Genomic DNA, 12,247 nt, shown 5'->3' with positions numbered 1-12,247 from the left:
TTAAGCTTGCGATGATTAACCAGAAAATATACTTATTTCGAGCAATAAAACTTTTATATTTCTTTGAAATAGATTAGTTCGATTTTTAGTCAAACCTGTCGCATTCTAAGACGAAAAGGTTTAAAGATCTGAAACTTATTATCTGTCAGTCAAAATTACTTTTTCACATCATGGATTGAATAATTTTTTCAATTTGTCAACAGTTCTCTTGATTTTGGCCTTTGAACTGAAAACTTTGAGCCTCGATATTTCGTGTATGGTTGTACCTACAGTCACAATTATTTCCCCAATCTAATCCTTTACTAATTAAGAATTTAATTCCATGTAATAAATATTCATTTGTGCATTGGGTTTGTAATTTTTGGGTCTAGAATGTAGAAGAAACAACTTATTCACCAAACAAAGCTCATCTCAACCCATTTGTTGGTAAATAAACCAATTTCCTGGTTAAACTTGCAAATGAAATGCAAAAAGTACTGCTCAAGACTCGAACATTTGAGGTAACAGTTTAAACTTTTGTAGATTTGTAGCGACATAAAAACTAAGTCCATTGGTGGTATTAAATAGTTCATGCGATAGACTGTTTCCGAGAAAATTAAGATCAAAGTTGAAACTTCGATCTCCTTTTGTTCAGCAATGGAAGGATATTTTTTGATGAAACTCATTTTAATGATTTAGCTTTCAATGATTAACCAGAAAATGTACTTATTTCGAGCAATAAAACTTTTATTTTTCTTTAAAACAGATTAGTTCGATTTTTAGTCAAACCTGTCGCATTCTGTGATGAAAAGGGTTAGAGATCTGAAACTTATTATTTGTCAGTCAAAATTGCTTCTTCACATTTGAGATTGAATAATTTTTTCAATTTGTCAATAGTTCTTTTTATTTTGGCCTTTGAACTGAAAACTTTGAGCATTGATATTTCGAACATGCAAACACCTACAGTCTTCATTCTTTCACCAAACATTAGATTATCTTATGGGGTATAGTATATTGAAATATAAAGTTATTCAAGATCCTACGAGAAAATTTACATTATTTATGTTTTCAGATTTGAGACTTAGGTTGTAAAGTTGATAAGTGAATCTATGCTTTGAAAGGATTTTCATCATTAAATGAATTAGATCGGATTTTTTCATAATTCAGTTATACACTGTTCTAGTCCATAGTGGTACTAATGTTCGGTGAAAGAATGATGACTGTAGGTGTTTGCATGTTGCAAATATCAATGCTCAAAGTTTTCAGTTCAAAGGCCAAAATAAAAAGAACTATTGACAAATTGAAAAAATTATTCAATCCAAAATGTGAAGAAGCAATTTTGACTGACAAATAATAAGTTTCAGATCTCTAACCCTTTTCGTCACAGAATGCGACAGGTTTAAGCAAAAATCGTACTGATTTGTTTTGCAGAAAACAAAAAGTTTTATTTCTCTAAACAAGTATATTTTCTGGTTAATCATCGGAAATTAAATCATTGCAATGAGTTTCATGAAAAAATATCCTTCCATAGCTGAACAAAAGGCGATCGAAGTTTCATTTTTGATCTTGATTTCCCGTGAGACTAATCATCAGCTGAGTTAGCTAACAGTATCAATAGACGTAGTTCTGATGTCCCTAAATCGTCATCAAGCAGTCATGATCGGGCTCAGCTTGTTATTCATAAAAATCATTCCTTATTACTAACGCAAAGAGTGCCAAGCTAATCCTGGACAGGTTGTAGCTAGAACTTTTATTAATCCCTTAAAATAGAAAGTTAATATTGAGTTAAAAGCACAATAGAAACACGATTGGAATGACATGGAATAACATGATTGTCTTTTCTGTGATTTCTTCAAATTGAACGGTCTTTTTGCGACCTTAGATTTTAATTAAAAGGATAAAGTAACTTTGAATAATCAATGAATAATGATGATCAAGGTCAATTAGTCAGACAATTTATGAACCAATGAAGCAATGAAATTAATGGAAAGGTGTTTTGTTAAGGTAACCATGAAAAGATGAGAATGATGATCATGTGGATGAAAAGGAGCATAAAAGTAAAGGCGATCCTGGAGATGAAATATTTTGTCCATTCATTTTTACTTGGAATGGCAAGAGTTTCCATGAAATAAGATAGCAGTGAATTGAAGCTCGAGAGGAAAGAAAAATATTAATATAATAAATTATATTCTGTTGGCGTTTTTTTTCATTGCCTATTGTTGTTTATCATGGAAATAACAAAGAGTAAGAAAATCTTTGTTACTGGGAATTTACCTAATCTTGGTTATTGAAACAATCATTTTACTCAATTCATCTGATTCCAAACCCAATAATTATCAAGAAGCACAGAGAAAAGAAAATCACCTTCATCAGTGACAATATTTTCCATTAAGACTACACAGTATCTGTCGAAAAATCGAAACGATTCTCATTCATTTTCGAAAAAAAATTATTTCAACGAGAGTTCAAAGAATGAGTTGGATGAGGTTAGAATCGAGATTCAGACCAACTTTCTTCAACTTGTTCATCAACATTGAAGTCCAATAGTTAAAGAAACTATCAACATAAATGTTGTATCACAATATTCATCCGATCTTATAGGTCGTTGTCTTTCAATCCCGACATTGACTTCATCACGAATTTAGAATGGAATTTGAATCGATTCAAAGTTTATTGAAAATCTTGAAGGATTGAATGCTTCCAATAGTCTCACTAATACCCTAACTTGTCCACGTCCCTAACTTGTACTCTTGAAAAGTGCCTTTAAATGGACAATTGTGTTGTTATGCAAATGACCAAATTTTGAAGTCCACCTGACGAATGGAATGCAAAAAGGTCTTCCATAACTCAATTTGCTCCATCGAATGAAACTTGTAATCGCTTCTGACATCACATTGCCTACTCTGAAAGGTATGAAAAGGTAAAAGAAGTGAACATTTCTTTAGATCCTCCTTCACTTGAATGGACTGCCCATTTGCTGCTGCCGCGCAGTTGAAGCGTTTGTTGAGCTTTAAACAGCCTTTACTCATTCACTAGATGGCGTAGAAAGAAAAAGAGAAACTAATGTTTTTTTATCCCGACTTTCCTTTCGACGTTAATTCCAGTTGTGAAAAGTAAGTTAATGGCTGAACGTTAACAATTGACTAAAGTATTATTTTTTGCTTCTGTTGTTTCTTCAAAGTTATGCCTATCTTGTTGGGAAACTCAGTACAAAGTTTTTTTGTTTATCGTTGAGTGTTTCACTGGACATCGAGAGAGAGAAAAAGTTATCAAAAATAAATTGTTCTATTCACAGTTGATTCAAACTTTTTGTTTTTGTTTTTACCCATTTTTGACACAAGGATTTACATAGAGCAACACAATGCAGGACGATATAACCACTTACATCCAAAATAACCACCATCATCACCTCCATCCTCACCACCTCTACACAACCTCAAGTCCAAACGGTGATCATCTACTGAATGCTGCTCATCAATCACCAACCCTTTCAATGCACCATCTTCCACCGCCACCTCCAGGATCACTTGGTGCTCAGGGTCAGTGTCAACCAGGACAACAGTTAGCAGCCCATCAGCCGCCACAACACACCATTTTAACAACTGCCAATACCAATCAAGATGTAAACCATCAAACCAACAATGGGGCTGAAAATAAAAAGAAACGTAAGTTTTGTTTCGTTATCTAAAGGCCAGTTTGGCCAAAAAAAAGAAACTCAAAAGTTCGATCTTTGCTTACAACAACAACATCAACAATAAATTGTTTATCCAAATTGTTTAAACGTCAATGATGAACAATCATTTAGTCAATTTTCACCAAATTTTGTGCTCTTTTCTCCTCTAATTGTGTTAACCAGCTGATTAACAAATTGTACAAGTGGCTCAATTTGTAATGCAATTTGGTCTTGAAAAGGTTCAACAAAATGTTTAACAAGAAAAAACAATTTCAACAATTGGTCAAGAACGTAAATTGATTTTTGCTAGACATTCGTTTGCCTTTTCTCTCTCTTTACCTTTTCGCTAAGGTAAACTTGAGATGATTATGATGATGATGATGAGGATGATAAAAATCTGAAGGTTGATCAGCAAGAAAAAGGAAGGAAATTTAAGTCGGAATCAGTCTTGAAAATAAAAGAAAATGATGATAATAATGAAGATATTGTTGCATTGGGCTAACATAATTTTCGGTTTTCAAGAAGATTAAGAAGAAGATGATGACGAAGAAGAAGAGAGTTTCAAAAAATAAGAGGAAAGCAGGTAAAGTAGACTGAAAGAGAGTAAGAATATATATTGAAAAGAATTTATTGCCGACCGCAAAGTGATGAGAAAATTGATCTAAACCATTGAGAAACAAATCACTAACAATCTTTTTTCATCATCATTCTCGTCATATTATTTCATCTTCTGTTGTTTGAAGCAAAAAAGAGATGAACTTGTGTAAGGTTAAAAGTCTGTTTACTTTCACCGGGCCTCCAACCTTTATTCACCTTCAAAAACAATTTCCGTTAGATTAACTTTTCAGTTAAGCAATGACCCAATCTCACCTTCCTACCTTCACCTCCTCCTACACCTAAACGAGCATCATTGCTAATTGAAAGCCAAAAGCCAATCCATCGACATCCAAAAGCATTTCAATCAGACTCAAATCTACTTCAAAAATATCCTTTAAATCGTCCAACTCTCGTCACAATAATAATGCAAAATAAGCCAAAAACTTCGAGTGCAAGTTTTGTATCTTTACAACTCTTGAACTCGAATCAATCTCAACTCAGAATGAAACTTTTGATTTTTCGACTTTTTCAATCCGAAAATTTCTTTTACAAATAATGAAACTTTTGATTTTCTGGAGTTTTTTGAGTTTTTCAATTTCTCGTTACAAATGATGAAAATGCAAATTTTGGTTGAGCCTTTGAGTTCTGTGAACGATAAAAAGTTGAATTAAATGTTGAATCGTTTAACACTCTTGAGTATTAAATGGTAAATGAAGACGCTTCCGAGATGATGAGTGGGAGATTAATGTCTTGCTTCATTCAGATTATCTTTAGGTACATTAAGGCTAACAGCATATGGTCAATGAAAGTTGCAAGACTCGTGCTTAATAGTATATTAGTATTACTATTACTACTAGTAGTAGTTACTACTTTTGTGATCATCATCATAATCATCTTGAGTGAGGCGAAGGAGAAGAGGAAAAGTGACCGGACGTAGTGGTTAGAGTGAGTCAAGGGAGAGGAAAGAGATTCAGTGAAGACAGGTAGATGAAGGTGAGCCTTGATGAGTGAGTGGATCCGTTGTTGTTGTTGTTTAACTTAACAGCAAAGATAAAAACTGCATCAACCATCTGTTACAACAATTAACAACAACAACAACAACATTAACATCATCATCTTGATGATGTTGAAAAGAAATTGAAAAGAATGGAGAAAAAAATGGAATCGATTTTTTCTCTCGTTATTTTTTTTCCTCTCATTAATTGATCACAAAATAGATTAAAATTAAGGACAAGGAAAAGGAGAGAGAAAAAAGAGTTTTCAAGATTTACCGGATTTCTGTTCAATTCATGATCATGATTTCCTTTTCAATCTTTTCTTCTGAAAATTCAATTTTCATGGCAACAAAGGTGCTAAAGGTCATCATCATCATCAATTGAATTCACTCGAATCATGTGATTCATCATTTATCAATGATGACTTCTTGGGTGTATTCGTTCTGTAAAGTTCTGAGGAAATCTCTTGGAAAAAAGTCATTTTCTTAAGAACAAAAAAGTGAAGAAGAAAAAAAGATTCCTTAAAATGTGATTCTCATGTTACTCTGTCTTTTGTATATTCATTGTCACACTGTTTCTATTTATTAACATCATTATTATTACCATTATCTTCATCTTCATCATTATCAGCATCACCATTGAGAGTAACATCTCATCCGTTCTATTCCATCTTTTCACACCAATTTGACCCTGAAAACTCATGAAGATAAATGTTATTCAACGACAAGATAGGCACATATACATACAATTCTGACTTAATCTTTCACCCGTGAATATCAACTGAATAATAATGGATGAAAAATATCAGCAAAAAGAGATTCTTTTTTTTCTTCTTCTTCCAACTTTTTTACCTTCTTACAAGAAGCTCAACAGATAACAACAGCAAAAGAGTTTAGTCAAAAAAAAAGTCAAGAAAACAAAATGATAACTGAATAGATGATGATGATGAAAACAACAGTAGCTGAGTAGGAAATAGACAAAAAGAGATTAAATAATATCATTTTCATGAAAGGCGATCATGAAAAGAAAAATGTTGGAATAATGAACAATTCTCTTCTTTTTTTCACCAAAGATGTTGTATAAGAAATGTTCATTAGGTATTGACTGTAATGCAACAAATTAGGGTTTAACTTTAGTTGAATAGCAAAGTGAAGAAGCAGAACTGAATGAACTTCAGACTTTGCTCCATGAATATTGCAAGATTGAAGGAGGAAATTGTCCAATTAAGATTGTTGGAATTGCTATTTCTGTGATTTAAAGTTTTCTCGGATTTGCTAATCAGAACATTTTGTTTGATTGGAAATGTAAATATTAGTAAAGGTCCAAAGAAACTGAACATTGTGCGCTTTTTAGCTACTCAACGAGGCGTGCTTATTGGATAATAAGTGCAAGATGAAATGATATTAATAGATACTCGTTTCTCTCGTTTTATCGCATGGCTAAATTAGCTTATCGGGCGATCAGTTTTACTCGTGTTTTCATTGGTAATGAAAGTTTTACGAACTTTTTGAATTTTAATAAAATGACGAAATTGCAAGCAAATTGAAACAATCAAAGGCAATGAACGTAATCGTTGAAATTAACTCTTTTTTTAACTCTCAATGCCATCAATTTTCATCACTTTTGTGCCCAACGAAGGCAGAAACTTTTCCCAAAAAGTAGAGAAAAAAAATTACAGTGTAAGTTGAAAAAAAAGTCAAAGTAAATCAAATTTGATGTACGTTGACGTTGAACAAAAGAAGATGAATTGGTGAAGATGAGGAGTGAGGGAGGAGCGCGAGGCTGATGACATTGTTACCTGTGGATGATGGGAGGAAGGAGGAGAGAGTAAGGTGGGAGGTAAAGTGCAACAAGTGGTTTATTAGAAGAGGAAAAACTATTACATGAAGGTAATGACGAAAGAAGAAGAAGAAACAAGATTGAAGATTCTTCTTGAAGAAGACAAAAAAAAGTAGATGAATGAAGGGAAGAGGGGTGGTAAATGGTGAGAGGGAGAGAGAGAGAGTGGAAAAGGAGTGGATCCGGTTGAGTAAATTGTTGTTGCTGGTGAACTATTGTTGCTAAGGTTGAGAGATTAAATGCGAGAAAAGGACAAGAAAATCAGTGACTTGGAACCCTCCTTGAGAGATTCAACAACACTAACCATTTTTGAGTCTTAATTTCCTTAATTTTTGAAGGTAATAAGAGAAAGAAAGAAAGAAAAGATTGAAAAAAAGAGAAAAAAAAGAAAGACTTTTCTTCCTCTCTCTCTATCCTCACTCCTTACTTAGTGTTTCCGTTCAAGAATCAACTTTTCTCTCTCTCTTTCATTCTCCTTCCCTCTCCACCCTGATTACCTGTATACCTATCATTCCCTCTCTGACCTTGGGTGTCTTGTCAGATTAATATCAATTTCTTTCGTTCTTTGCGTTTTCCTGTCTTTTGCCACCTTCCTCACCCTCATCCTCCATCATCTTCGTCTTCCCATTATAAGAATAAGTTTCGTCTTTTCATTCCATTTCTACAAGAAAAATCTTTTAATGACAACTTTTTTTGTTAATTTGTCGACTGCCTTTCAATTTTTAGGCCACTTTTTGGTAATAATGATTTCCCTTTAAAATGATGATAATGATACTCTTTGTTGACTGTTGCTTCTTTTTGTAACTTCACTCAATGTTGCGGTTGCAAAACTCACAGAGTTGTTCAGTCTCACCCTGAGGCTTTTCTTTTCGTTTAAATTTGATTAAACTTTTTGTACATATCAGTTGAGTATCACTGGAGACGCCTTGTTACTGGATACAATCAAGTAAATAATGATTATAATAGCAACTAGTAGATGGTTTTCAATCTTTTCAGCTCATCTTTACCTTTTCTTCTTCTTCTCTCTCTCTCTCTTTTTTTCTCGCCATTGTTGATTACTTGTGTTTACTGAAAGGATGATGATGATGATAAAGGATGAGATTCATGATAATGACAGTAACATGAAATCTAATCACAGAATTGAACTCCACCCTTGTAGATGAGCTGAAACCAAAGGCTACTATTGAACAACATTTTGTTTTCACAAACTTCATCAACTTTTCATCAACATCAAGTTATAAATATCAACATTTGAAAGAGAAAGTTGAACAACAATTATCTTCATCTGAAGCAATTCATTTTCATTTTTCAACATTTGTCACATGAAGCCAGAAATGCCTTGAAAGGTAAACACAGAAAAGTTGAAGGAAGGAGTAAAAACAGTAAAAGATGATGTCGATGGAAGATACGCTCGCTTGAATTCATTAAAAAACAAGAAGAAAAGAAAATCTCTTTCCATAACTTTTCTCGTGTCTTTACCTGTGTATGTTTTTTCCCATCTATTACCTGTTCCTTCCAATATTATCTTTTCACTCTTTTTTCTCTCTCTCTCTGCAAGTTGAAAAGATTTCCATCAAAAAGCCAAAAAATTAGACTCAAAATGAGTGCAAGTCAAGGATTGAGAGAATCGAAAAGATAATGAAGATGAGAAAAAAATTGGTCATCACTTTGGTCCATCACAAAAACCCTTTCAAAGGTCATGAATAGCAAAACAGTCTATTTTAGTCTTGATCAAGAAAATGAGTTTTCGAGTTCGTCTTGTGAGAAAAGTTGATCACAAAGTTGTACCTTTACTACCTGTCAGGTTCATCTCTTTTCCAACCTTAATTTTGGTAGAAAATTTTGGTTTCCTTTTTTGTCTCTCTTCTTGTTTTTTATGTCCATTTTACTGATAAAAAAAAGCAGCAACAACAAAATAATAATCATGATGATGATGAGTAGGAGGAGGAGGAGAGAAGACAAAAGTGAATGGAAAAAGATTCCCTGTGAAAATGACAATTGCAGGTTACTTTTAAAAGGTAGAAAAAAGTAGAGTTTTGATAGTCTTTAGGACACTTCCGGTGCCCTTCGAAATGAATTTCCGGCGGATGACAGAAGAAGACAAAAAGACTTGAATGAGAAGATATTATACAAGAAAATTCATTTCTACACTTTTCATCATTTCTTGACATGAGCACCATACCAGCACATCAGCACATGATTAGACAAATCTCAAAATTTTCATCATTTCCTTTCTCTTTCAATTTTTCATTTTTTCTCCGAGCAAAAAAATTCGCCATTCATTCAACATTCACCATTTGAGGCAAACATTTCAATTGAAATCCTTGTAAAACTCAATTTTCTGTTTAGTTGATGAAAATTTTCTGATTGCGTTTCAGTTTCCAATGAACTTGATGCAAAAAAGAGCAAAAGACACTTTACGATTTTACTTGCTTCCGCATGCAATCCGCTTTACCAACCAGCGTAAGGTTTTCAAATTTTGTAGCCTTTTTTTATGCAACTTAACCCGTTAACGGGTTTACGCTGTAAAATCGCTCGTAACCTTAACCTTGAGATTTGGGAGCAAAAAAGGTTCCAAAACGAGTAAAGGTAAGAAAAAGGTAGAGAAGCGTGAAAATATCAAATTAACGGGTTGAGAATGTTTACTTTTTTTTCTTCTTCTTCTATCGTCTGATGATGCTTTTGGATTCTGTTGACGGCAGCGGCAATAACCAAGAAAAGTCTTCGATTTACACTCTTTTCTCGATCTTGCAACATCAATGAATAACAAATTATTGAAATGATTGACAAAATTTTGTTACAAAAAAACGAAAATTATACTTTAATGAAACTTTGTTCATTGAAACTCTTTTTTTGCAACATTCAATGTTCCATGAAATATCAATCTGATAAAATTGTAATTGACTCATTTTCCTGTTTCATCATTTATTTCATTTTTCATTGAAAAACTTCCAATGAGAACTAAAATATTCATGTAATGGGAAGAAGATGAATAACAAAATATCTCGCCAGGTAAACATTTAATTGATCATTGATCAAGAGGAAAATTTGATCATTATTTTGAATCAACTTTTCTACTCGCACCAGAAGCAAAAGTGATGAACAAAAAGGTGCGAGAAAAAAAAAGTTGGTGAAAGTGTGCAACTTTTTCATCTGTTGTTGGGTCAAAATGTGCGTAACCATCCATGGCTGTAAACCAGGGATGATCAATCAAGTGATATTTGATAACATTAAATGATAATCTTGTTATCATCAATATTTAAATGTTTCAACTCTTTTCTGCCTTTTCCAAACACCTTGAATATCGACATTTTTTATTCAATTAAAATGTTTCTTTCCTTTTTCCTGGAAACTGTAACTTCAAGGTTTCAATGCCGTTTTAACCCTTTCGAATGATTTTTTTCTTTCTTTCAAAAATGTTTTTCCATTTTCTTGAAATTCTTTTACGAATGTTGAGATTGGTAAAAATTAAATATTCAGTTTATTCCGGATAATCGGCTTTACCAGACTCAATGTTGATTAACAATGAAAGGTAAGGAAGGCGAAACAATGGAACCAACGAAGGGTTAACAAATGATGGAAATTGAAAGGAATTTGAAATTATCTGTTTTCAGTTTCGTACTTTTGTTTGTGTCCAAATGACAATAACAAGGAATTGGCTTTTAATTTTTTGGTTAATATTTAAAATTAATTGTCAAAAGGAGTGAGAAAAGATGAGGAAAAAGTTAACCGAAAGAAATGGTGAAAAGCTTTTTAAAGACTGATCATGATAAGTGATTACCTCCAGGCAATTAGAAGTGTGGACTAAATTGTTTCCGATGTTAACAGAGAAAGAGAGAGAAGAGGATGATAAGAGAAACACATGGCAAATGGAGGAGAAAAGGTAGGATGAGAAGGAGGATAAGAGAGGGAAAAGGTAACTTGGCCAATTAATGGTACTTCAAATGATCAGTTTTTCCTTTCAATTCGCATTTTTATTTTCTTCCTTTTCTTTCCGTTTGTTAGTTTCATCCTCATTATAATCATCTTTTTTTTATTTTGCTCATCATTCTTTCCATCAAAATATCCGTTCTTTAACCTTTTTTATTTGCAACGGAATTAAAATGGGCTCCATTCGCCTTCTCATCATTGTCTTAACGGATTCATCTTCAAGGTGGCTTCCATTTAGTTAACGGTTTTTCTTGTTCACTTTGTTACCTTATATTTAATGTCACGTTCACAGGTCAAACATTACGTCCGTTACAAGTCTAGACCAACGGTCATAACTGATGAGGGTTAACAGGCAGAAGTTAGTTAATTTGATCAGATTATCCTTTTGACAAGAAACATGGAAAATTTGAATGAAAAAGGGAAAAACGACATTTCTCTTCAAGTTTAACTTTTCCATTGTTTTCATTTTTTCTGCCTAAAATTCATTTCCATTCGCATTGAACAATAATCACTTGACAATCTCAATGAAATATTAGAGCCTTTGACTGAATTCAATTGCATTTTGCATAACTTAAGTTGAACTTGACTTTAACTATTTTAACTGATTTTATCGCCAATCAAGGGAAGGACAAAATTGAAGTTAAAAGTTACTCTTTAGTTACATTTTTGTCGTCTTTTTGCAATATTATCACAAAGTTGAGTTTCAAGAATAAGATTTTCTGATAAAAAAAGCTTAACGCATTGAAATATAACTTTCTGAGCAATTGATGGGATTGAACAACCTCTGAACTCCAAATGAACTGACAAAGTTTAAAATTAATTCAATCTCAACTTGCATTTTGATGCAATAAAAGAGTCACTTAACTAACGTCATTTTAATGGCAACAAAGTTGATAATTTTCAATTCTTGAAATCAATTGATAGGAATAGAAATCTGACGATCATGATTACATGATAGAGCTTGTAATTTTGCCAATTCACCGGTTAAAATAATGTAATATTTGAGAAATAAAATCAAGTTTCCCTTTTCCAGAGTTGAGCATGAAAAATTGGCAGAAAGTAGTAATTGATAAAGCTTTCTGATCTAGTTTTGTTTTATCATGGCCATTAAAATATCAAGTTAATATAAGTTTTTGATTGAAAAATAAAAACAATCCAAAAGCATGTTTAAATCAATAATAACGAAACGCCAAAATGGATCATCATTTTTTGTTCATTTTATGAGAAATGAAAA

General features: G+C 32.7%; 1 protein-coding gene across 2 annotated transcripts in view; it reads left to right on the top strand.

Moving 5' to 3' along the window:
• Window positions 1-3,030: 3,030 nt before the first annotated feature.
• LOC107368991 (uncharacterized) overlaps window positions 3,031-12,247 on the top strand; it is a 44,780-nt gene continuing 35,563 nt past the window's right edge. The window contains exon 1 of one of the 2 annotated variants that reach the window (XM_015936904.3): window positions 3,031-3,644. In XM_015936904.3, the coding sequence (XP_015792390.1) occupies window positions 3,341-3,644 (304 nt within the window). In that variant the 5' untranslated portion in view covers window positions 3,031-3,340. The remainder of the gene's footprint in view (window positions 3,645-12,247) is intronic. The other variant, XM_015936905.3, reaches the window with a different exon arrangement.

The sequence above is a fragment of the Tetranychus urticae genome, chromosome 2 (assembly GCF_039701765.1).
Source record: "Tetranychus urticae isolate SD_2017Ah chromosome 2, NJAU_TeUrti_SD_1.0, whole genome shotgun sequence".
Classification (NCBI taxonomy): Eukaryota; Metazoa; Arthropoda; class Arachnida; order Trombidiformes; family Tetranychidae; genus Tetranychus; species Tetranychus urticae.
Note: the sequence above shows the minus strand (reverse complement) of the source record. Positions and strands in the feature narration are given on the sequence as shown.